General features: G+C 40.3%; 1 protein-coding gene across 1 annotated transcript in view; it reads left to right on the top strand.

Moving 5' to 3' along the window:
* The window catches only part of EXOC4 (exocyst complex component 4), an 810,848-nt gene that overhangs the window by 20,581 nt on the left and 762,675 nt on the right, over window positions 1–27,592 (top strand). Inside the window, exon 3 of the mRNA XM_082661558.1 lies at window positions 11,078–11,272. Within this exon, the coding sequence (XP_082517684.1) occupies window positions 11,078–11,272 (195 nt within the window). The remainder of the gene's footprint in view (window positions 1–11,077; window positions 11,273–27,592) is intronic.

The raw sequence follows: 27,592 nt of genomic DNA, 5'->3' as shown, positions 1-27,592 counted from the left end.
TGCATCTACCATTAGTCTAGGTGTTATAGCTTGGAGGTGCCCTGGTAGTGGTAACAGCCTTAACGAGTGATTCATACTGATGCTTTGCAGGAGTTTTGCAGGTTTCTGGAAAATGCCAGAATGCAGAGGATCACAGAGGGCATCTGGACTTGCTTCTTTTCTCCCTTAAGTCTGATCCTTGGCTTCTGCCATTACTTTTCTTTTTTTAAAAATAAATTTATTTATTTATTTATTTTGGCTGCGTTGGGTCTTCCTTGCTGTGTGCAGGCTTTCTCTAGTTGCAGTCAGTGGGGCCTACTCTTTGTGGTGGTACGCGGGCTTCTCATTGCGGTGGCTTTTCTTGTTGCAGAGCACGGACTAGGTGTGTGGGCTCAGTAGTTGTGGCACACGGGCTCAGTAGTTGTGGCTCGTGGGGTCTAGAGTGCTGGTTCAGTAGTTTTGGCACAGAGGCTTAGTTGCTCTGTGGCATGTGGGATCTTCCCAGACCAGGGATAGAACCCACGTCCCCTGCGTTGGCAGGTGGATTCTTTTTTTTTTTTTTGTGGTACGCGGGCCTCTCACTGTTGTGGCCTCTCCCGTTGTGGAGCACAGGCTCCGGACGCGCAGGCTCAGCGGCCATGGCTCACGGGCCCAGCCGCTCCGCGGCATGTGGGATCTTCCCGGACTGGGGCATGAACCCGTGTCCCCTGCATCGGCAGGCAGACTCTCAACCACTGCGCCACCAGGGAAGCCCGGCAGGTGGATTCTTAACCGCTGCTCTACCAGGGAAGTCCCTCTGCCATTACTTTTCATTGCAGTGTGAAATGGCTCAGAGGAGATGGCCTCAACTTGAGGAAGCCTAAAAGGGGAGCTGTTTTAAGACTCTAGGGCCTTTTATTGTTAGAGGCTCTCGTTATAATGTATTAAATGTATTTATTGTGCTCATGTCACACATTGTGTGTGTGTATTGCTGTAGCAGTTGAAAATAAAAAAAAAATTTTTGGTGTTGAGTATGTCACCCCATTTGAAGTTGGTTGTGATTTCTCTGCAGTCATTGTACATTCTTGGTGATTTTTGAGAAGAAAATCTAACTCACAAATTATTAAATGTAAATACTTATGAATACTGAAGTTCTTGAACATGATTCTTTAGTAGTGACAAGCATGCATTAATTTTTATTTTGTAATTGTCTTTCATATTTTGGAGCTGTTTTTCTTTCACTCTTTTTCTTTCTCTCTTCCTCTCCTTCCCTCTTCTTGGTTCCTTTCTTCTTTGTTTTTTTTTTATTGGGGTATAGTTGTTTTACAATGTTGTTTTAGTTTCTACTGTACAGCGAAGTGAAGTAGAGTTCCTTGCGCTATACAGCAGGTTCTTATTAGTTATCTATTTTATACGTATGGGTGTATATATGTCAATCCCAATCTCCCAATTCATCCCACCACTACCTACCCACCCCGCTTTCCCACCTTGGTGTCCATACATTTGTTCTCTACATCTGTGTCTCTATTTCTGGTCTGTAAGGCAGAAATTGGTTCCTTTCTTCTTTCCTTCCTTCCCTCCCTCCCTCCCCACTTCCTTCTGTGGTTGGTCTTTGAAAAACTTTTGGTTCCTGGGTGCCACATCTTTAGTTCTTAAAGGATAAAGTGGGTTCATAAGGGGTATTTTTTATATTTGGCCAAGGGATGAACGGATCAAGTAAAGGTTATACACTGTCACATCATAGTTATGTGGTTCTTGGCTATTTATTTTGAGGGTCACTCCTTTAATACCTTGTGTTACTGCTCTCTGATAAATAACAATTGGTCCCACTTACTGAGCACTGATTCCTTGCCAGGCAGAATTGTGTCTGTTCCCCACTCAACAAATTTAGGATTTGAACTCTGGTCTCCCTGCTCTGAGGTCCTTGATGCTGGTTTTCAGACATCTTTTAAGCAGTAGTCCCCCATTTCTTTGTACATGAGATATTTTGCAGAACCCCAACATACCAGTTGCCTCTTGTTTGCTATTGGGCTGAGAGATGCAGAGCCTCATGCTGGCTCCCCTCCTTAGCGCTCAGCAGCTGACCTTCAAGCACCTCTGTGGCCAGAGGGCTGCATAGACCATTTGAAGTGCGCTGCCCTGTGCTATTTGATTGGTTCGGGAATTCTCTGGATGTACCTGCCCAGTGGTGGCTGTGCCTATGGTCTCCTCACATGTTTTCTTCCCTGCCTTCTAGACCTTATGATTTGGTAATAGGTACCTAAATGATTCTTCTAAGAATGCTGTTATATGTGAGTTTCAGCCTTGAAGAGTACAGTTCCACAATCAGTAGGTTCTTAACCTTTTTTGAAGCAATGTGGTGACTGCTTTACATTTTAAAATTAACTGGGCATTTTCAAAAGGAATTCTATAATTCTTAGCCTTTATAAGTGGTGAGCTCATCCTGTGGATTTATCGGTGAAACTAGGTAAAGCTATAGATCAGTAGCTCTAGATTTAAAGTGAACTGTAGTCCATTTTGACCCAATATACTAAGCTCAAGAGGGGTCAGAAAGTGAATCTGTAAAGCTGCTGACCTTCTGGCTTTGCCTCGGGTAATCACAGTAAGAGTGAAGGACCTCTTGGTGTTGGTGTTTTCTGATGAGTGTGCTTGACTGGAAGGACTTTGTCCTAATCTCAAGGGAGGCACTGCTGTGGTCTCTGCCTTGACTCCCTATCACTCTGAGTCAGTAGTATCTTTGCCCAAACAAAGAGTGTTTGCTGGTACTGAAAAGGAGAGTCTCATCTTGATTATTTCACATTTGTTTTAGTAGCCAGTCTTTTCACTGTCCTCCTCATTTTCAAGTATGCTGGAGTTCTGAGCAAAAGGAAACAACAGAAAATTGTTTTTTACTATATCAGACAGTTGTCAAGAAAGTAAATGTCACATAACTCAGTATTATGAACTAGCCTCAGTATTGGCAAGAGAAAAATAAAGGGCTAAATGTCTTTTCAAGAAAGCCTTTGATAGTTGATACATGGGAGAAGACAATTTTGGGGAAAAATGAAAGGGAATTTGTTTTTATTGTATAATTTGACAGTTTTGTACTGTGAAAGTCTGTTTCTCATCACCAAGGAAACACTGATGTTTCCTCACTAATCTTTGCCTGTCAGTTTTGGTTTTTAATTGCACTTTAGATTGTATACAGAATAAAGGTATGTATATTTTTAAAGTAAAAATGGGGATGATTCAGTAATCATTGGTTTACATTATTTCAGAGCCAAGCAAGATGTTGAGAATGTGTGAATCTGAGTTGACATTTTCTTTCTGCTCTCTGCCAAAAGAATGGAACGAGGATTCACTCAATAAATATTTGTTGAGTGCCAGCTATGTGCTGGTGGTGGTTTCGATACTGAAATATGTTTTAGATTTCCATGTAGTGGAAAATACCAATCCCTGTCCTCATGGGGCTTACATGCTAGTGGGAAGACACAGGAAAACAAATAGATGATATTTAGCAACATTGATTTAGTCTCTATATTAAGTGTTTGTTTTGTGCTGAGCAGTGGTCTAGGTCCTGGGGTATAGAAGTGAGTAAAACAGACAAAAATTCCTGTCCTCGTGGAGTTTACATTCTAGTCAAGAAAGGCAGGCTATCAATTAGTAAGAGGGTATAACAGATGGTAAGAAATGCTGTGCTTAAAATAAAATTTAAAAAAAAAGCAAGGAAGGAGAATAGGGAGTTGCTGTTTTGAACAGAGTGGTCAGGGAAGGCTTCACTGAGGTTATATTCAAGCCAACACTAGAAGAAGGTGAGGGAGAGTCCGGAAAAGCACCCCAGGAAGAAGGAATAGCAGGTACAGAAAGATCCTCAAGCAAGAACATGATTGGAATTTGGGAGAGCAGCAAGGTTGGAGCTGGAGCACAGTGAGAAGTGGGGAGAGTGGCAGAGGGAGACGAGAGTGCTGGTGGGTGAGGTGTGGCAGAGTGGGTCAGGTCACGTGGGGTCTTGATCGCTGTAAGGACTTTGATTTTAACTCTGGGTGTGTGGAAATCATTGTAAGTGTTGAGCACAAGAACGGCACGATGTGTCTAACATGTTAAAAGGGCCACTCTAGCTGCTATACTGAGAAGAGATTTTAGTGGGGGCCAAGGCAGATGAAGATGTTCACGTTCATGCTTTGTTACCTTTTAAAGCTTGAGAACACAGAACTGTTTACATTTCCCATCGTGGCATTTCTTTCATTTATGGATTCTTGTTGGTAGAATCTCTGTCCTTGAGGACAATATGAGCTGACAGATAGATCTGACTCTTCTTTGATGCTCCAAACTTCTTTATATCAGTCAAGTCCACTTAGAATTTTTTCGAGATTAAATGTGCAAATAAAATACCATGTATGATTGATCAGGTCACTTATGTGGATAAGTAAAATAGTTGGGCTGTCTTATTACTATTGAGTACAAATGAGATGTTGCTGCATTAGAAAACCTCAGAATTTATAGGTTCTACCAGTGTCTGTCATAATGACTGTTATAGCAGCACCAGAATAGATGAATATGAATGGATATGAGTTGGGAACTTGGGCCGTATGCTTGTTGTTAGTGTTTGAATTTGAGTGTTTCTTCCATCCTGTATTAAGTAGATGAGATGATGCCAGATTTCTTTAAAGATACTAAGTATCCATCTAATGCTTATCATAGAAGCACGTAAACTGAAGGGAAAACACAGACACTTGTCTCTGTTTTGATGTGCGCACACACACTTTACATTTCGCCCCAGTTTCGGCTGTTCTGTTGGTGCTTGATCGAGCTCTTAACTCATTTTTCTTGCCTGTAATTGGAAATAACCATATGTGATTGTTAAAGTGAAGTTGTTAGGGCTTGATCATTGAGTAATGTAACATTCATTACTTAACATTTAACTAAAATAATTTTGTGACCTTTTTATATGAAAGTATATGTTGTGAGGTGGAATTAGAATGAAGAATAACCTTAATGGATATAAAAAAGTAAGTCACAGTAGGACAACATGGTTTTGGTAGGAAGTTATTTAAGCCCAGACATAAAATCCCAGCTGCTTGTATGAGAAAGGGAAAAAAGCCTAGAAATGGACATGCTAAACTGTGGGCAAGAATGAGATATCATCATTTAAAATCTAGGCAGTGGTCCGGATCATCAATGCGGTCACAAGAACTACAAGGCAGTCTTTTCATTAAGTTTAACCGTGTCTGTATTTGTGTTCTGTATCCAGACTCTGCAACTCAAAAGCGTAGTATTGCCTTCGGAAAAGGTTGAGTGAAGCCTCTCAGAATTTAAGACCTTAAAATGGAAGCTGAAAAACTAAGGAGCAAAAAGCATGAGAAATAGAAGTTTGAGGGTAATTAAAAAATGATCTTTAGTTCTAAAGGGCTTTTAAACAGAGCACTGAGTAGTGTTTCTAAAGTTCATTTGTTCTAAGCACTTTCCATTAAGACTATGGGAAAAAGTGGCTTGGACATGTGTTAGGAGGATACCCGTGAAAATGCTTACATGTGGATTTGTTTTTACTACAAATAAGAGAAAATTTGATACTCTGTACTTTTAGAAGTAAGAATAACGTTGATTGTTTCATTAATTTTCATTTCCCATCCCTTGCTTCTGAGGAACTTTACAGGATATTTCTAGTCTACAGTATCAATGAGGTGCTTGCACATTTGTTGTATTTTATTACAGATAACATGCACGCTCAAAGGCATTCCCCTCCTCCCCTAATACTCCATCCAAGTTCAATGCTTTTCTGATTTTATGGCTTAAAAGTTAGGGCCTCCACCACCTCCCCTCTGCCTCCATCAGCATCCTCCTCTGTCACATGTCCCAACGTGTTGTTCAGAGGCCCCAGTTCATTTCCTCCTCTCTTGATCTTTCTCAAGGCAGGGTTGCAAAAATCTCTCTCTCTCTGCTTTCTGTGTCATCTCACATATCCATTCACAATGACCTCTTGGGCCCTGTGTTCCTTATTTTCTCTTTTTCTAATAGTCTCTAATTAAAGTGATTTAGTTCTTGTTTATTGAAACTGAAATTCTTGTTTTAGGTAATTTGGAGCAAATGAAGTTACTAGAGTTCTGAGGAAGCAAAGGAAACTTGTGTTTGAGGAAGGATTTCTTTACTTGGGTTTTGATGTCATGATTTGAAAAGCTTGACTCTTCATGGATTTATTTAAGGAAGAAACAGAGTAACAGAATTTTTGAATCTTAACTCTCCTGATTAAATTAGAATGGAATTAAAATGCTGTCACCACGTTTCTAAAAGAACAGGCCTTTGAGAAATAAACATTTAGGTGGAATATGGTACCTTTCTTACATTTACCTGCATTTATTCATGGATGGACATAGCCCTGTTTCTCCCCTCCCTGTTTCAAAAATCATATTTATTGAGCTAGCGTTTACGTACAATAAAATGCATTGTTTTTAGTTCAGTGAGTTTTGTCAGACGTATGTATCCTTGAATATGTTTCCATTGCCCCAGAGTCTTCTCTCCTGCTTCTTTATAGGCCGTACCCCCCACCCCATCTTGCCCCAAACAAATGCTGATTTGACATCTATCACCATGTTATTTTTACCTGTTACGGAACCTCATAGCGTGTATACTCCTGCGTCTGGCTGCTTTCGCTCAGCATAATCTTGGGGTTCTTCACATTTCTTCCTGTTTATTGCTGACTGGTACTCCCCCTGCCACCCCAAGTTTTAAAAGAGCATTTCTTCATAACTGACTTCCTGATCAAAAAGCTGAAGCCTCAGGGCAATTTAGTATTAAAAGTTCCTTTAGCTTCTTATGTCTGCAGCTCTGGCTAAACCGTTTAGGAAATGGTTTTGGTAATGTTCATTTTCCACACAGCCTGATGCCATTTCCCCCACCCCCAAACACACACACATTCTACCTTCCTTTTCATTTTTCCTCCATGTAGTATGTAAAAATGAGGAGTGAGCTGATTATACTGTATATATCCTAGTGTGAAATGCCATAATGGTCTTTTATTCCAATCAGAAGGGAGTTTGCCAAGCTTTGCTGACACCCTGTAAGTCTATCTCCCACTATCTGCATCAAGAGCCTAGTTGGGTGTTGTATGACATAAAATTTATTTTTAACAGTTTCCATAGTAACCATTACACACAGAGGGAAAAGCTGAGAAGTATAGAACCAAGGTGATATAAGTAGAATATCAGAAATTAGATTCTGAGAGATTTTTAACTAAGATTTAACATAGAATGGATTTAATAGCTGGAGTTCTTAACCCAGGCACCAAGAACTCCTAGAGGATCTAGGAATGGCCTTGAGAACTGTGTTTAAAAAATCAAATAAAACCACAAATGCTGATAAAAACCAGCATTCCCCTACCTCATCCTACCACAGTACTAATTCCAACACTTCGGAGGTATGGACTTTTACTCTTTTAGTTTTTTTTTTCCCCAGATATTTGTATTTCTGTATTTCTAAGTAATATGCTTATACTACTTTTCTGGATTTTTCTATTTTAGACATTGTATATGAGCTTCCAGTTATGGTTCCTCCTTCACTCTTTCCCCCACCCCACCTCATCTTCTTCCCTCATCCTCTCTGTATAGTTGTGTCCTAGTTTTCGGTTAAATAGCTGGTGCGTATTTTATTATAACGACGTAAATAGTTACATCTAAACCATCCAGCATACTTTTTTTTTTTAAACCCCACATTTGTTTGTTTATTTATTTATTTTTGGCTGTGTTGGGTCTTCGTTTCTGTGTGAGGGCTTTCTCTAGTTGTGGCAAGCGGGTGCCACTCTTCATCGTGGTGCGCGGGCCTCTCACTATCGTGGCCTCTCTTGTTGCGGAGCACAAGCTCCAGATGTGCAGGCTCAGTAGTTGTGGCTCATGGGCCTAGTTGCTCCGCGGCATGTGGGATCCTCCCAGACCAGGGCTCGAACCTGTGTCCCCTGCATTAGCAGGCAGATTCTCAACCACTGCGCCACCAGGGAAGCCCAGCAGCATACCATTTTTGCTTGTGCAATTTTGTTCTCGTTTTCCTTGTAGTTAATGATTGTAAAATCCCATTGCCTTTGTTCTGCATCGGTTTCCCCCTTTCCTGGATCCTCTGTTTCTCCTCTTGTTTTTCTCTTATATTGATGGAGTACATTCTTCAGTAGCTTGCTGAGATAATGGTGCATATGAGGTTTATTTTTTAAGAGCTTGCATGCCTGAAAATGTCTTTATTTTTTCCTCACACTTGATTGATAGTTTTTCTGGGAAATAATTCTCTCTTAGGATTTTGAAGATACATTATTCCTTTGTCGTGTAGCTTTCAGTGTTGCTGTTGAGACGCATTCTGATACACAGTCCTTTGTATGGCTTTTTTTCCTCCTTTGAAAGCTTTTAGGATTGTCTCTATATCCTTATGTTCTTACGAGTCAGGATAATGTGCCCTGGGTCTTTTTTCACTTCATTGTCTCAAACACTCTGTGTGCCTTTTCAATCTGAAAGTTCATGTCTTTTACTCTGGAACATTTTCTTCCATTTTATTATTAGTTTTCTCCACTTTGTCTCACTTTTCCTCCCCTGCAATTCTTATTTGGACCTCTCGGATCAACCACCCCATTTTCTTTTATCTCCTATTTTCCTTTCTTTGTTTTTTGTGTCTTACTCTTTGGAGATTTCAAGAGTCTCTTCTAACCTTTGTGTTGGATTTTTTTTTCCTATCATATTTTTAATTTCCAAGAGCTGTTTTTCATTCTCTGAATTTTTAATAGCGTCCTGTTCTTGTTTCATTGATGTAATATCTTTTCCCCCAAGGGATATTAATTATAGCTTTTTAAAATTTCTTTTTCCTGCCTAGTTTCTGTTCCCCTACTCCCCTCAGCAATTTTTTCTTTGTTTTCATGCCTGTTTTTCCATATTACAGGCTTTACTTGACTGTGTGGTGATCCTTGGCTAACTGTTTGGATGGAGGAGGGAGGTATATTACAAAGCTGAGATGGAGCTCACAGCATGTGGTGGGGCTTGTCTAGTGATGATTGGCTGGGACCCAGCAGTTTCCTTGGTTGTTTTTCCCAGGGGAAAGCCATAAGTTTCCTGTGTTGGGGATCAAAGTCAAGCTGAGTGTTATTGGAGCCAACCCAGGAAGGAGGCTGTGGGTCCAGGGAGGGCTGAGGACCTTACTTGTCAGTGGGTCCACTTTGACTTCATTCTCCTGTTTTCTGTCCAGTGCCTCACACCCTCCTCTCAGCTGTCTGGCATTTCCTGGTCCAGATTCTTTCTAGTTCAGTTTCTTCAGATTGTAAACCTCCTATTTGGCCAGTGCTGTGGCAGAGGGAATTACATGTCTGTGTGGTTTGATGAGGATGTTGGATGAGGGCTCAAAATACTTAGTTTCAACCCTGTACTCTTGCCTTCAATATTCTGGGTGCCTCCTTTTCAGTGTTACCAAACCCCACTTGATGCCAGCCATCTTCTTACCAGCTTCCAAGGGTTTCTAGCCATCCTTGCTGTTCCCTCCTCTCTGTTCTCTCTTTTCTTGGTATTTTATGCTAAAAAATAAATAGAATTATTTTGCTATCTCTTTGGGATTGATGGAAGGAGTAGAGGTGATTAGAACCTTCTTCAACAGATTGTCAAAGGGGTCTATAACTCCCCAGAAAGCTAACAGTCATTCTTCTGTGCTAATCAAGACAGATTACAGAAGCTGTTTATTCAGGGCTCTTTTTACATTGGACAGTTTGATAAAAGTATGATTTAGATATTGTCCTAAAGTTGTAGGATTAGATTAGATGCTGTCTCAAGATACCTTCTAATTTTAGCGTTCAATTCATATTTTCCATGTTTGCTGGAAAAATGTCAAAATTTAGTTTTACAGTCACCAAAAAGTAGCATCATGAGTCTGTGTACCACCACACCAAATGTTGTAAAAGAAGACAGATTTTTAATTGTTAAAAGCATGGTAGACTTTCTAGGGTGATGGGAATGTCCTATATATTGACGAAGGTTTGGATTATTGCAGGTGTGTATGCATTTGCTAAAACTCATCAAGTGATGCACTTTCATGCATAAATTTTACCTCAAACAGAAAACAAAACCAAAACTGTAAACAAACATGAAATTCTAATTTAAATAAAAATACATGTAAAGGAATGTCAAAAGTATATGAAAGGTCATGATTCTTTTTATTTTTTCATGCTATAAAAATCAAATTTTTGGGCTTCCCTGGTGGCGCAGTGGTTGAGAGTCTGCCTGCAGGGGACAATGGGTTTGTGCCCCGGTCCGGGAAGATCCCACATGCTGCGGAGCGGCTGGGCCTGTGAGCCATGGCCACTGAGCCTGCGCGTCCGGAAACTGTGCTCCACAACGGGAGAGGCCACAACAGTGAGAGGCCTGCGTACTGCAAAAAAAAAAAAAAAAAAAAAAAAAAAATCAAAATTTTAATTAGGGTAGAACATGAAAATACTCTTATCATGTACATGGCGACTACCCTTCCCTGATCCTCTTCTCCTCCTCCTGTGTTATCAAGCTGTGCCTAGGCTGGTCAGCAAACTGTGCAGATCTATGAGAATGCCTGCAACTGTCATATTTAATGCCTAAAATCAGAATACATGGAAACAATTTTTGGTATGTTTTAATTCCCTTTATTTCACGACTGTCTCTGGAAGCGTCTACTCTTTTCTGGAAACTGGGCTTACCTTCATTTTAGTCAGTTGAGACGAACGTCCGTGTCCTTTGTTATCAACTTCAGCTAAAGTTCTAGACCTAGAAGGATGAACCAAGTGACCTATCATCTGAATAGGAAAGACGCCAGGAAGAATGGGGAAGGAATAATAGCACGGACTCGCAAATCAGTCATTCCCTTCTAGATATATTAACTTTGGTGTGGAACTTCATATTTTCAGAGTATATGCTCTATATCCTGAGTAATTTTCTCATTTCTCAGGAGAGAAAATACAGAGAAGTGGAGACCTGAGCAAGTGAATCTGTGTAATAACCAGGATTAGAATTTCACAAGCAGATTAACCACAGCAGAATGAGTGGCAGTGATAACTAGGAACTGTTACTTATAACAGTACTGGTGAAGAATACTAACCAAATTGTGGGTTTAGGCTGGAAAGACTTTGGACTGACCCAAGATTGAAACTGTTCTATTGTAGGTAAAAGAGAATCTGCTTTCATGCAAGATGCTGTTGCACTGCAAACGAGATGAGCTTCGGAAATTGTGGATTGAAGGAATTGAACACAAGCATGTCCTGAACCTGCTGGATGAAATCGAGAATATCAAGCAAGTGCCTCAAAAGCTGGAACAGTGCATGGCCAGCAAGCACTATCTCAGTGCCACCGACATGCTGGTAAGAGCACAGCCTGCGCTCCTGGGCATTTCTGCTAAGATGGAGCGCTTCCTTCTGTTCTCTGAATTCTGTCCTTCATGAAGCACATGACAAACTGCCCTCTTGGGATTCACGAGCCCTTGCAGGTGAAGCCTGCCGGTTCTCTTCCTAATGTCAGTGTTTGCAATAGTAGGCGATTCTCTTCCTAATGTCAGTGTTTGCATTGTCTGCCTTTGGAACAGCGGCAAGAAGTATAATGGTAAGAAACCAGTACTTAAGTCATGTTGGAATGGTAATGAGAGGTGTTTGTTTTAGTTTCAGAGGAAGATAGTTAATGAATCCCATTTTGAAGAATGAAATCTGCATGAGAGAGAAGTTTAGGAAATTTATAAACTATGTTCCAAAAATTCTGTGAAGGACTATTTATATTAGGGCTTTGTTTTTTTTCCTTTAAGTTGATAAGAAAGAAAATAATTTTGGGGGGAATAATTCTGGAATAACTTTGTCCAGCAGGAGTATTCCACAGCCTAGCCTTTAGCCTGTATCTTCATCCATTCTGCTACTTTGTAAAAAAAAAAAAAAAAATTAATTTATTTAATTAATTTATTTTTGGCTGCGTTGGGTCTTCGTTGCTGTGTGCAGGCTTTCTCTAGATACTCTCTGTTGCGGTGTGTGGGCTTCTCATTGCGGTGGTTTCTCTTGTTGTGGAGCATGGGCTCTAGGCATGCAGGTTTCAGTAGTTGTAGCACGTGAGCTCAGTAGTTGTGGCTCGCGGGCTCTAGAGCGCAGGCTTAGTAGTTGTGGTGCATGGGCTTAGTTGCTCTGCGGCATGTGGGATCTTCCTGGACCAGAGTTTGAACCCATGTCCCCTGAGTTGGCAGGTGGATTCTTAACCCCTGTGCCATCAGGGAAGCCCATTTTGCTACTTTTTGAATTAGGAATGAAAATTCAGAGAAGGTTGCAGCTGGTGGTACATGTGGCTGAGCGTCAAGATAATGAATAAAAAAATAGGGCTTCCCTAGTGGTGCAATGGTTGCGAGTCCGTCTGCCGATGCAGGGGACGCGGGTTTGTGCCCCGGTCCGGGAAGATCCCACATGCCGTGGAGCAGCTGGGCCCGTGAGCCATGGCTGCTGAGCCTGTGCGTCCGGAGCCTGTGCTCCGCAACGGGAGAGGCCACAACAGTGAAAGGCCTGCGTACCGCAAAAAAAAAAAAAAAAAAAAAAAAAATACACATCTTGCTCCCTAAAAGCGCTAACTTTCCTAGGGCCTGTGGCTATTAGCAAGGGCTGCTCATTCCACCTCCTCTTTCCACACAAAGTTCCCTACTTCCTTCTCACAGTTGTCTGGTGACTACGGAAACTCTCAGGAGTAGATGGACTGTGTTTGGATTTTCTTTTCACTGTAGGTGAAAGTCCCTTATCTTTGTTTCAACAAATTAGATTGGCTGTAGCACTTGGGGGGGAAAAAACACTGAGAGGAATTAGTGGGAGAAAAACAGGTTAAATCCTCTAAGTGGTTCTAATTCATTCAGACTTTCAAGAGGAATTTTGCTCTAAGTCTGTCATACGAAGCTTTAAAGGAAATTTGGTAACCAAGAGATGAGATGTGCCGTGATATTCTCTCATATATTAAAACCAGGTAGTGTGATAGTGAATAGTCAGTTTCCACAGTGGAGGGAGATTAATAATGGTCTTTTCTTTGGAGTGGTAAAATAATTGGGTATTTTCAGTATCTTTATAATGTCATCTTCCTTAATGATGACTATACAGTGTCCAACAAAAAAATTAGTCACCTCTTTAGCTTTGCTGTTGATTTGTGTTAGGAAGGCATATATGTGCTAAATATTCAAGATTCAGCAATCAGAATAGATAAGCTTATATATATTTGTGTAGCATTTACACATCTATTTGAATCATGATTTTTTGTAGTGGGCCTGCTTTTAAGTAAGTGCCATATATTAAAAATAGGTTGTTAAGGCTTCCCTGGTGGCGCAGTGGTTGAGGGTCCGCCTGCCGATGCAGGGGACACGGTTCGTGCCCCGGTCTGAGAGGATCCCACAAGCCACGGAGCGGCTGCGCCCGTGAACCATGGACGCTGAGCCTGCGCGTCCGGAGCCTGTGCTCCGCAACGGGATAGGCCACGGCTGTGAGAGGCCCGCGTACTGCAAAAAAAAAAAAAAAAATAGGTTGTTAGAACTTATTTTGGTGTTAATTATGCTCATTTTAGGATTTCAGATTTTAGGATTAGCCTTTATTCCTTAAGGGCTAATTTATTTAAGAGCTAATTAATAATGAACATTGTCTTGTCTTTGTTTTGACTTAAGGACCTCATTAAATACTTCTTTAAATTCTTGGCTGTAAGTTACAGAAATTTAGCTCTAGCTAGCTTAGGTAAAAGAATTGCTTTACTCATGTAACCAATCTGCTAAAAGAACAGGAGTATATGTGCAATGCCATCTGTATGTTTTTTCATTGTTTTACTGTAGACTTTCTTCCACATGTGGGCAGGGTTTGGATGTGTGGGGAAAAGAAGGGTTGTGAGCTGTATTTTACATTTTTCCAGCTTTGCAGAGGAAAATAATCTTATAATTCAAAAATGGGGGTCAGATCTAGATTAGGCAGCTTGGGTACTGTGATTGTCAGTTCCAACTAAAACTATTTTGTTGGGGGAAGGGGGGTCCTGGGGAGTTGTGTGGGAAGGAAGGGTAGTCACCTCTAGAAAAGAGTAAGTATGAGAGAGATAGTTCCCAGAAGTTCCTCTTTTTCTGTTGTAGTTCTTTATGTACTCTGGATACTTATCCTTTGTCTTTTAGATGGATTGTAAATATCTTTTCCCAGTTGGTAGTATATCTTTTTGTTTAGGGTGTCTTTTATTAAAAAGTTTTAAAATTTAATTCAATAATGTTTTTCATTCTTTATTTCCTTTGTTATGTGACTTATTTTGAGAAAGTGTTTTATCCTACTGTCATAAAGAGAATCTCTTATATCATTGTCTTGAATCCATTTAAAATGTATTATCATATATGGTATGAACTAGGGATCTAATTTTACCTTCTATATAGCCACTTGGCTCACACCATTTATTGAATTCATTTCCTACCGATTTATAATTCCATCTTGATCACATACCAAGTTTTCACATGTGCATGGGTTTGTTTCTGAGCTCTTTATGTTGTTCAGTTGGTCTTGTCTGTATCTGCACCAAAACCATGTTGTTTTAATTACTATAATTTTATAATATATCTTGATAGCAGGTGAAGACATTCCCTCACTTTGCTATTCAGAACTGTCTGTGCTATTCTTGGCCCTTTTCTCTTCCATATGAATTTTGGTATCAACTTGTCAAGTTCCATGCAAAGCGTGATGGTATTTTGATTAAATTTAGGAGAACTTCATCTTTGTAATATCAGGTCTTTCAGAAAAGGGTATCTCTCATTTATTGACGTCTTAATTTATGTGCTTTATAATAATGCTTAGTAATGTATTCCTTAGAGACAGTACATGTATTTTGTTAGTTTTACTTCTGGCTCTCAGCTCCTGGTTGCTTTTTAAAATAGTGGCTCTTTATTAATTATAATTTCTAGCTATTTGTTGCTGATGTATAGGGATGTGATAGATTTCTTGTTTATGAATCGTAGATTTCCTTGAACCTAATCCTTATCCTGCTTGCTTGGAAAATGATGATTTGTTCTTTAAGACTTGGCTCAAATTTCATCAAGTTTCTGAATGTCCCTGGTAATTAGATGCTTCTCTTTTTTTAAAAAAGAATTATTATATATTTTTATTGTGGCAAGAATACTTGACATGAGTAGATGCTTTTCTTTGTCTCCATAAATATAATTGCTTTTGTTTGTATGGTAGGTTATTGAGGGCAGGGACTATATCTTACCTATTTTTGTCTGCCCTGTACTTAGCATAATGTACTTCACATGGTCAGAGTTCACAGATGATTAGCCGAACGGGTAACTCTGTGGAAGACTTTGACACCACTAAATAGAGAAAAGGAAAATTCCTCTCTAGGAGCTCTGGTCTGATTTTTTTCTCCTCTGGTTTGGGGTTTTTGTTAGGTTTTGTTTTTGTTTTTTTAATGGCAAGGTTCTCTAGTTTCTAACCGTTCCTTTCTGCAATATTTAAATGGACAACAAAAACAATAATTATAATAATAGCTAATATGTGTTGAGCCCTCACTGTGTGCTGGTACCATTTTAAGTATGTTACCTTTGTTAACACTTTGAATTCTCACAACAACCCTATGAGAGAGAGGTTTCTGATGTCCTTCCCATTTTCCAGAGGAGGTAGTTGGTTTGGATGACCAGGGGGTTTAGCATATTCTAATATACAGTGAAGATTTCATGGAGGTAGGATTTAAGATGTGCTCAAAACGTTGGAAATATTCCTCAATTTGGTCTTTTGTATATGAGTAAATAGTAAGGTCTATAACTGCTCTTTGATTGCACTTCATATGAGAAAATAATCACATTTCCTTTCCCCATGGTTATGTGCTATTAGAAGTAAAATCTACTTAAGGCATCTCAAGGGTCCAAATGGAAATCTTTGCTAAAAGACGTCAGAGGACTTACCTGGTGGCGCAGTGGTTAAGAATCCGCCTGCCAATACAGGGGACACAGGTTCGATCCCTTGTCCAGGAAGATCCCACATGCTGCGGAGTAACTAAGCCCATGTGCCACAACTACTGAGCCTGTGCTGTGGAGTCAGTGAGCCACAACTGTTGAAGCCCATGTGCCTGGAGCCTGTGCTCCGCAACAGGGGAAGCCACCGCATGAGAAGCCCACACACCTCAACGAAGGGTAGCCCCTGCTCACCCGCAAGTAGAGAAAGCCCATGCCCAGCAAGGAAGACCCAAGGCAGCCAAAAATAAATAAATAAAGATAAATTAAAAAAAAAAGAAAAAGTAATTTCCTTTAAAAGACATCAGAGGAAAGTGAAGACAGAACAATCTAGTCTTTCAAACCCCTCTGATTTGCTTAGATCTTTTTATCAAGAGATTTTGTCTTTCCTTTTTTTTTTGCGGTACACGGGCCTCTCACTGCTGTGGCCTCTCCCGCTGCGGAGCACAGGCTCCAGACGCGCAGGCTCAGCGGCCATGGCCCACTGGCCCAGCCGCTCCGTGGTACGTGGGATCCTCCTGGACCGGGGCACGAACCCATGTCCCCTGCGTCGGCAGGCAGACTCTCAACCACTGTGCCACCAGGGAAGCCCTGTCTTTCCATTTTTAAGGCAGGTGCAGATGCCCAGTAATTTAATCCCTACTCAGGTTAATAAATTCAGAGTAAATAAATCAGTGGTGACCCATGGCTCTTGTCAGCTCCTGCAGTTCCTATTTCACCATCAGCCTGGGCTGATAGCTATAGGCTTGGCTTCTAGATGGGATATTTATGTCTTTTGATAACTTGAGTATTGCATAAAATAAATTGTCATGACAGGGGATGTCTGCAAATAGGCATGGCCTTTTGTTTCCTCCTTCAAGGTAAACAGCTGCTGTTAGCCTATGAAAAGCTAAAAGTGATCCAACAAGAAGCCTGTATCCGTCATATTGAAATCAGAGACTTGATTAATACTGTAGCCTGTAGCTTTGTGATATGTACGGTTTAAATTAGACCTCTGCAGTCATTGTGCTGGGTTGATGCAAGCGCATTAATGACATAATTTCTGGTTGCTGCATCACATTTCTGCAGTTTGTCCTTTGTATTCCACTCACATTAATTGAAGTAATTTTGCCAGTGAAGCGTGTTTCAAACCTCTGCATTTAAATTGAAATTTTAATTCCCTTATTGTCTTGAAAAGACGGCTGAAGATGCCTTGTTACAGGTTTCATTATCACTCAAAACACTCCAGCTGCTGGTTCTAATGTACAATGACTGATTAATTCTGGGAAGAATTATTAATGTAAGAACAGCTTCTTCCCAGTGGCATGAGCTAACCAGGAAGGTATTTCATGATAGTTAATATTTTTATGAACTATTTTTTTAAGGAGAATTTTGTGTGGAAGTCTGCATCGAACTGAAATTGCACAGATGAGCTTTGAAAACCACTTACACAAGTTCTGATTTATCAACCCATAGAAGTCAATTCATAATTGCATTCAATCAGTGGAAACCAAGCCAGTGTGAGTAGTTTTGAAGCACTTTAGCTGACAGTCACAAGGCTTGTGACTAAAATAAATTTTTCATTTCTAAGGCTTCCTGAGATTGTAGAGATTTTGAATGTCTCTTGATCATTTTGTCGTTTTTTAAAAATTTATATGCCTTTTTAAAAAGAATCCATAGTTGTATAGTCAGATAAGGATTATTATGATAATTATAATAACAACATATATATGTTGCCTGTCTTCTTCCCAGAGGATCCCAGAGTGCTTTGCTGAAAGAGTGGTATGGTGGAATTATTTCACTTACTCTGTGAAGATGTGGCCACCTCTGGGGTGAAGAGAGTAAAACAGCTATTTAATTGCATAGTTTTTTAAGATCCTATAATAAAAATAGGTATATGTGTAATACTCTTCGTTTACAAGAGCCTTTGCAATTGTTGTACAACATTCAAGGCTGTGAATGTCAGCGTGGGTCTTAGTGTGGGTCAGGTGGACCTGTGCTTGAATCCCAGCTTTGCCCTTTACTAGCTGGATGACTTGGGGCTACTTATTTAATTTGACTTTGCTGAAAGTTGGAGTTGAGAATAATTGTATGCCTCCAGAGTTGCTGAAGGGATTAAATGAAATATTAAGCTATGTATGTAAAGTACGCACAGTATACATAGTAAGACCTTAGAAATGTTATTTATAATTGATTATGTTTACTGATACTGTAAGAAAGGATGTAGTGATTGCTATCATGTTATACCCTCAAAAACTCGTCTGAGGTGGACTTGTTTTGAGCTGATAAGAGTTGAAGTAGGGCTGGCTAAGTTAGGCATTTTTGATTCCTTTTCTTCTTGCCCTGAATGAAAGACCACTCCACATTTTATATGGTCAAGGAATTCCTGCAGGCAGAGATAGGATTTTTCTCGGAAAACAAGTCTAGTCTGCTCTTACACAGGCACAGATGGATGATCAAGACCCCAGAGCCCTAGGCCATATTTTTGGGATTTGGCATGAACAAATTTCAGTTTCTGTGTCATCAGTCACCTCTTCAGCTTACATCAAGTATATGTTCGATGGGTACCCACTGACTGTCCAATTATGAGCGATGTAATTTGTTGGTAAACTGTCCAAGACCAGTTTGTTGCAAAATCTAGTCTTAGGTGACTCTTGGGTATTGTAATCAGATACAAGCCAGTTCACTATAAGAGAGTGCTTATCAACAAATGTTGATTTTAGTATCAGAGTAGTTGATGTTCAGTTATTCTTTCTGTCATTGCTTAGATGGCAGGACCAGTGGACCAATGAGGTTGCTCCTGTTGGTGCCAGTAAAACTGTGTCATCAGCAAATAAACTAATGCCTCTTTTCTCAAATTATGGGCAGGCAAGGGGTGACCATGCAACCACTGATTCATGTACAAGAAAAAAGGGGCCAAAGTGCATATTCCTTTCATCTGGCTTGAAAGATTCTGAGATCTCACAGGGCTGATTTTTCCTACCCTGACTCTGGGAATGAATGGTATTGAGGTGAAAGCACTGGGAATATCAGAGCCGAAACTCTAGCGAACTTATTGGACCAAACCTGACAGTGGTTCAGTGACTGCAAAATGTTTCAATATTCCATATAGATTTCCCTACATGATAAAAAAAAAATGTATCCGTGATCAATAATGAAACAGCCACCGTTAAAGCCCATCTGTTCCTAGTGTAGAATACTGATCTGAAAGACTGATGCCAGTATTCTATACTAATAATTTGTCAGCAAAGAATTTGGCACATATTTTGATAGACGGACAAATGAATGTGACGATACCATTGTTGATTACTTGTGTTGTTTCTATGTGGATCTGTGAAGGTGGCCTTAAACTTGAAGGACCTTACGTGCTAGGAGGAAGGGACAGATGTTGAAGAAATAAACAGCATCTCATATCATGATCAGTGCAACAGGAGTTCCAGGAATACGGGGGCTGGGAGTGGGGTAGTCTGGTGTGCTATTTTATTTTATTTTATTTATTTATTTATTTTTTGCGGTACGCGGGCCTCTCACTGCTGTGGCCTCTCCCGTTGTGGAGCACAGGCTCCGGATGCACAGGCTCAGCGGCCATGGCTCACGGGCCCAGCTGCTCTGCGGCATGTGGGATCTTCCTGGACCGGGGCACGAACCTGCGTGCCCTGCATCGGCGGGTGGACTCTCAACCACTGCGCCACCAGGGAAGTCCATGGTGTGCTATTTTCTGGTCAGCCGTAGCTGCTTTCAGCTGCATTTGGGAACCCTGAAATCCCTCAAACACCTACATCTGATTTTCTTGGCAAAAAGATGAAGGAAAAGCTGAAGATAAAGTTAGTAAATGAGTAACCTCGGTTTTTGGATCCCAAATTAAGTAAGTAGCTTTAGTGTGGCAGCGTTACGTTTCTCCTAGAGAGTAAAAGTACAGGGCTTTGTAGTAACTATTTTTCTTGCCGCTCATTGCCCTTTTAATTTATGTTTGTTTTTGAAGGCTGGGGTTTTTAAAAGCCACACTGTTTGATAGGCACTGGCTTATTGTAATAGCTTTCTTTCTCCTTTAGTTTTATTTTGCTCTTTCTGTCTGCTCTTCATTTGCCTCTTATTTTAAAGCAAATAGAAATTGTTTTATTTCACTAAACCTCATAAGGTTCAGCAGTTTTCAGCTGGCTCACTTGACTGTAGGGCAGTGGTTCCCAAACTCTGCACATTAGGGAATCCTTCAAGAATCCTAAAGCCCAGGTTGCACCCTAGACGGATGACGTTGAAATCTCTGGGGGTGGGACGCTAGCTTCAGTAATTGTTGGCATTCTCCAAGGGATTCCAATGTTCAGACAGATTTGGAACCAGTGATGTGTAGGGTATAACCTATGCTATGCAGTAGACCAAAACTAATTGTCCTTGACTTCATTTAACACTTACATTTGAAACCAAATATTTGTGTAAGACAGACATCACATGGCAATATTGACCTTTATGTAGAAATGTTGTAGGTTGACTAAAGTTACTTTGTTGCTGTCCTCTAGTACAGTTTTTGGATAGAGCTGATGAGTATTTGGCTCTTAGTCTGATTTTATAGCCTGATTATTTGGTCAATATGAGTTTCGTTGAATGGCTAAATTAGATGCTCTCCAGGTTTGAGCTGACTTGGAACTCTTTAGAGCTGTCATCTTGGTGCTCTGATTTCTGTATCTTTACTGTGTGTTCTTATCTGACTTACTGCTGGGATTGAATGGATTGAAATTGGGGCAATAAATTTATTTATTGACAAGTGGTGTCTAGGTACAGCATAGTATAGTAAAAACAAAATGGGTTGAAAAGCCAGACGTTCTTAATTCTAGTCCTGACCCAACAACCCACTAGTTCTGTGAGGTTAGACAGATGCATCACTTTCTCTCTGTTTTCCAGTATCCTCTTCTGTATAGTGGATATACAGATACTTACTCCGTGTACATTATGGAATGGTTGTGAGAATAAAAATGAAACTTTGTACAGGTAAAGTGCTTTGGGAAACAGAAGGCAGTATAGAAATTTACAGTGGTGTACGTAGCATGATAGTCATCACTGTCACACGGGGCCAGGTGAAAAGAAAGTGGTAGTTTGGGGCTTCTGATGTTGAGCAGCATTTCTCTCCTGGCTCTACCATCACTAATGCTTACATGTTGTAATCAGGTTAACCATAGGCGCACGTGCTTACATTTACACACTTCAAGTCTGTAGGAGGAATGATCTCAGTCAAGAATAACACACAAGTCCTTTGCTCACATCGTCCTTCTTATGTCTGGTTTCAGCCTCACGTATGGATTTGCTCGAATAGGATTTTGACTGGTCAGTCTGTGGCCAGGTGGGGACCCTAATGTATGTGTCAGAATGGCAGCAGATGGCAACGCCTGTTGTTGCTGGGAGCCCTCTCTCCACCTGGTGGTGGTCTGAGAATGCTGATCAGTAGTTTTTGCTTGGCTTTGACAAGATAGGGGGAGCTTGCTAAGGAAGTCTATTTTCTTTGAGATCCATCCCGATACTAATTACTTGTGGTTGCCTAGCTCTTAAATGAAAAAAAGCCGTATTCCTCTCATGTTCTTTTGTGGGATTTTATTAGTTCATGTTAGTAAAGAGCTGTAGAAGTGCTGAGCAGTGCTGAGCCTGCCCCCCCCCCCCCCCCCGCCCCAACCACTGCTATAAAACCCTCAGCAAATCCTCCTGGGTTGGGACACATTGAAGGCAGGAGCCCATTGTGGCCCCCTTTGCCTGCCAAAGTCATAAAGCTATTCTTTTCTACTTCACCCCAAACTCTGTCTCTGAGATTCTGAGATTTGATTTGGCACCAGTGTACAGAGAGACCTAGAGCTTTTGGTAACAATGGGAACTGAGAATTGAAGGCATCATAAAATTAGGAACAAAGAAGGATTTTTTCATGAGCTTTTCCATAAGCAATTACAGTTCTTATAAGGTATTAGGTATAGTCTAATTTCATCAGGAAAGTGATTGTGAACAGAGTTGTTAAGTCCATTTAGAACAAAATAATGCTCTTAAGTTGGCATTATGCATCAGAAACGCTAAATAACGTTGGTCTTGGAATTCTGCTTCTTGAATATTATGTTAAGGAAGGAATTAAGAATTTTAATTGTGAAGCATTCAAAAATATGTATACAAGGATAATTATCACAGTAAGATTTATGGAAGTAAAAAAATTAGCAGTTACCTAAGTATAGTGAGTTGGTTTAAGTCATTTATGGAATATTCATATTATGGACTAGCAAGAAAATACTAAAAATCATGTCTAGTGATGGGCAGATGGTCCCAAAATACTTCCATATGAAAAAAGCATATTGAAAAGTAACAGTATTTTTGTAAAAACTCTGTGTGGAAAATGATCGGAAGGAGTCAGTTTAAAATGTATTTTATCTGATCAGTAAAAATATGGATCTTTTTCCCTTGTGATTTGTTTTTCAGGTTTTCTTGAACATCTGTTACTTTTCTAATTTGAAAGAAAAAGGTTAAGAAAAGCATTTCGGGGCCACAGTTTTTTTTTTAAAATATGTAAAATTGGCATGGGGCCTCAGTCTTAACAACTTTTAAAGACCTCTGAAAACAGAAAATTCTTACCTTTCATTTCTCGGATACTGTCATTCTGTGAGGCTTGTGCTAATGGGACGGCTATTTTAGAAGACCTGGTTGCCCATACTTTACAAGAGAAAAAAAAAAAAAGACTTGCTTTAATAAAATATGGGAATTAGATGTGGTAGAATGCCCTGATGTTTAAGAAAACCAAAAATAAGGGAGAACCCTCAAAAAAGCTTAAGAATAGTTTAGTAGACTGGTATGCTTTTAGAACAAGTCAGTGGTTCATGGCAGTCACAGGATGAGATGAAGTTGATGGATCAACTTCATAGGATTTGATGAAGTTGGAAGGCACATTTGATCTCTTTTGAGTTTTGTTTTCTAAGATAGATTTGAAGATCCTGTACAGGAGAAATTCACAAGTAAAAGGCCTTTTCTTTGACAGCACTTGATTTTACAGGCACCCCTCCCTTCCTTCACTTATCAATAACTTCATCTCATTTGCTTTATCCTGTAAATTCCATTATCTCCCAGGCAGTCTATTGCATTAAGCCTTTAGTACCTACTATCGCCTCATTTACATTGACGCGTGCTTGACCTCAGCCCTTGTCCTCTCTTTGTTAATGCACCAGCAAGCACTGATATCTCTCTGGAGCCTTATCATTTGGCTGTTACCTCAACTACTAACAACCCTCCATTTGAGCTGATGAAGGTTTATTAAATAAAAACATGCAATAACCCTGGCAGTAATGAAGGGAGAATGGAGGTGGCTAGCATCCTGTTCGTAGTGGTGAGAGCCTGCTGAGTCCGCATAATAGGTATTGGGCTTCCTGAGGGAGAAGAAGGGGCACCTGAATGCGGCTGATCAATGTTATGTTAGCAAAATGACTTATTCTAAGAATGGGCTTTTTTGATGGTCTGATTTGATCGTTGTTGATGGGCTACAAGCTGAGGAGTTAGGGGGAAGAAAAGTGTTCTTGCTCCAGGCACTCGGCCTTGCCCTGTGCAGCTTTCTTGGGAAGTCTGTCTTAAGTACCAAACTGTCAATAGCCCTGAGGCCTTCAGTCAGAGGCCAAGCTGAACCCTAGGGAGCCAGAAACCTCTATCTTATCCAGTGAAGCTGGGATCAGGGATTCTGTTTTTCCTCTAGACCCCTAGGACTCCCTGAAACCTCCACAGTAGCCTGAGCCCTTTATTCTCCCTTGTAAGCCCCATACTCTCTTCCTCCCTCCACCAACCACTTGTGCGTGCAGAGCAGTCTAAGCCGTCCTCTACTTAGGCCACATGTGGTGGCTCGTGTCATGCTATAAACAGAAGTGAGTGGATGAAATTTATCCTTAAGAAAGTTTTTAAGTGCTATTATCAAGTTTATATCTAACAGGTAGGAGTTTTGTGCACAAAATCCTTTGGGGTCACATGCTTGTGTTTTATATCCCATATAATATGATACTATATTCTGCAAGTAAAATTGTTGCTAGTTTCTGTATGCAGTTAAATACTTAGGACTCTATACGGGCCACAACATTCTACAAAGTACAGTGATTTCCTAGATGCATCAAAGCCTTCAGACTGGCTCCTTAAACTGTTAGATTGAAACAGCCGATATTTGATCATTTTTGACTCGTGAAAACAGTAATTTTCGTATTTCAAACTAATACATGAAATCACGTTTTTTTTTGTTTTTTTAAACTTGCATTTGGTCTCTTTTACCAGTTTCTGTCTGATAAAGAATAAAATCTCTGCTTTGGGAAATACGGTATAGCTAAACGGGAATGTTTGGTAAGTGAATGATTTGGGATTCTTGTGAGAAACATCCTCCCTGCTTGTGTTGAGATGGGTATGAATCATACTTGATTCAGAGCGAGGCTTCTTGGGCCCATCTGGGACCCCCTGAGCTTGAATGTGGAGAATTCTAGATAGAGTACTGTCTTGAGGACTAGGGCCTGAAGACACCAGAGTTTGCCTTCCCACAGTTCAGGGGCCCATGGCAGCAGGCTGGTGACCTGGGTGCTAAGTAAATCCCAGGTCCCAAGGCATGTTGCTTTTGTTATTCATAGCCAAAGATTTTTGGTGTTCTTATTTAGTTGAGGGTGTTCAGACTTGTGTCTTTTTATATACTTATGGGAAGGGATGGTATCGATTCTCTAAAATAGCCTAATTTCATATCTTTCTATTATATCTGTAAGTTGGGCCAAGGCAACATTTTCAGGATGGTTATGTTGTCTTACTAGAAAAATGCTTCCTTAAGGGAGATGTACTGACCTATTGAAAAGTGATAGAACACTTTGGAACCATGTAATTATCAGAGTCCTGAAGGAAATATTTGTTTTGGACTCAACAGTGGCAACACATTTGCTTTTTGTAGGGAACACTGTTGCCAAAATATTAGCCAGCAGATGGTTTAGTTATCAGGTTGCGTTTTTTTGCTTAAAATTGAAAGATTTTTTTGTTTGTTTTTTGGCTTGAACCTTAGTTCTATTTAGAAACAGTTACAGTTGTCATTCACCTTTGTGTATCTCACCTCCCCCAACCAAAAAAATAAAGATCAGTGGTTTCTTTTCTAGCGTTTCTTTCAATGAAGCAGCTGTTGAGAATGGCTGACTTTGATGTTACTTAAAGACATTTCCACTGGTTCGTGTTAAAGCACAAAACTAGATCTTTTTACCTAATCAGCTTGAGTAAGACTGGTAGAAGACAAACACTTAACTATGAAATCATTATTCCTAGTTTAAACTAAAATGAAAATGAGAAATAGACATTTGGGAAAGAAAATTTAAGGGCACTTGTAGTTTCTAATTACAAAGATTTCCTTTGTTGTAGGTTGATCTCTCAACTCAAGGCAAATTTCTTTTTTGAAAGCACCAGACGATTCTTGATTATGTACATTTTAACTGTACCTCTGACCTATATTATTGAGTTAAGGAAATATTTCTCAGAACTTGTTTCCTAAATGGATAGGTTTTCAATAGTGAAGCATACTGTCCGGTTCGATATCATGTGTTAAAACATTTTGTAGATGTTTGCTTATCTTCGTAATCCTAAAAGAAATATTTGTTTTCAACTCAGACAGATTTCTGTTGTCTGGATGAGCAGTTTCTAACTCTGGTGAGTTAGAACATTAACGTTCTGTCAGATAATAGTAGGTGTTCTGTGAAAAAATCCTTGTTGGTAGTATCTATCTCCCCTCCCTCCCCCTCTCCCCACGTGGATTTATTTTTGAAAATATGTGTAAGAAAACTTCCAAATACATCTGGTTGGCTCATTATGTAGTACTCTACCTTTAAGAAATGGTGTGGGGACACTCCCCAGAGTCCGCCATTAGCCCCACCAAAGAGCCTGTAGCCTCCAGTGCTGGATTGCCTCAGGCCAAACAACCAACAGGGAGGGAACTCAGCCCTCCCCATCAGCAGACAAGCAGATTAAAGTTTTACTGAGCTTTGCCCACCAGAGCAACACCCAGCTCTACCCACCACCAGTCCCTCCCATCAGGAAGCTTGCACAAGCCTCTTAGATAGACTCATCCACCAGAGGGCAGACAGCAGAAGGAAGAACTACAGTCCTGCAGCCTCTGGAAGGAAAACCACATTCACAGAAAGATAGACAAAATGAAAAGGCAGAGGGTTATGTACCAGATGAAGGAACAAGATAAAAACCCCAGAAAAACAACTAAATGAAGTGGAGATAGGCAGCCTTCCAGAAAAAGAATTCAGCATAATGATAGTGAAGATGATCCAGGATCTCGGAAAAAGAATGGAGGCAAAGATTGAGAAGATGCAAGAAATGTTTAACAAAGATCTAGAATTAAAGAACAAACACCTAGAAGAATTAAAGAACAAACAGAGATGAACAATACAATAACTAAAATGAAAATACACTAGAAGGAATCAATAGCAGAATAACTGAGGCAGAAGAACGGGTAAGTGACCTGGAAGACAGAATGGTGGAATTCACTGCCACAGAACAGAATAAAGAATGAAAAGAAATAAAGACGGCCTAAGAGGCCTCTGGGACAACATTGAACACAACAACGTTTGCATTATAGGGGTCCCAGAAGGAGAAGAGAGAGAGAAAAGGACCTGAGAAAATATCTGAAGAGATTATAGTCAAAAACTTCCCTAACACAGGAAAGGGAAAGGAAATAGCCACCCAAGTACAGGAAGCACAGTGAGTCCAATACAGGATAAACCCAAGGAGAAACATGCCAAGACACATAGGAATCAAATTGGCAAAAATTAAAGACAAAGAAAAATTATTGAAAGCAACAAGGGAAGAATGACAAATAACATACAAGGGAACTCCCATAAGGTTAATAGCTGATTTCTCAGCAGAAACTCTACAAGCCAGAAGGGAGTGGCACGATATACTTAAAGTGATGAAAGGGAAGAACCTATAACCAAGATTACCCGGCAAGGATCTCATTCAGATTCGATGGAGAAATCAAGAGCTTTAAGGAGGGCTTCCCTGGTGGCACAGTGGTTGAGAGTCCGCCTGCCGATGCAGGGGACACGGGTTCGTGCCCTGGTTTGGGAGGATCCCACGTGCCGTGGAGCGGCTAGACCCGTGGGCCATGGCCGCTGAGCCTGCGCGTCCGGAGCCTGTGCTCTGCAACGGGAGAGGCCACAAAAGTGAGAGGCCCACGTACTGCAAAAAGAAAAAAAAAAAAAGGCTTTAAGGACAAGCAAAAAGTAAGAGAATTCAGCACTACCAAACCAGCTCTACAACAAATACTAAAGGAAATTCTCTAAGCGGGAAACACAAGAGAAGAAAAGGACCTACAAAAACAAACCCATAACAATTGAGAAAATGGTAATAGGAACATACATATTGATAATTACCTTGAACATGAATGGATTAAATGCTCCAACCAAAAGACACAGGCTTGCTGAATGGATACAAACAAGACCCATGTATATATGCTGTCTACAAGAGACCCACTTCAGACCTAGGGATACGTACAGACTGAAAGTGAGGGGATGGAAAAACATATTCCATGCAAATGGAAATCAAAAGAAAGCTGAAGTAGCAATACTTGTATCAGGTAAAATAGAGAATGTTACAAGAGACGAGGAAGGACACTACATAATGAGCAAGGGATCAATCCAAGAAGAAGAAATAACAATTATAAATATATATGCACCCAACATAGGAGCTCCTCGATACATAAGCCAACTGCTAACAGCTATAA

The sequence above is a fragment of the Grampus griseus genome, assembly GCF_964374135.1.
Source record: "Grampus griseus genome assembly, chromosome: 9".
Classification (NCBI taxonomy): Eukaryota; Metazoa; Chordata; class Mammalia; order Artiodactyla; family Delphinidae; genus Grampus; species Grampus griseus.
Note: the sequence above shows the minus strand (reverse complement) of the source record. Positions and strands in the feature narration are given on the sequence as shown.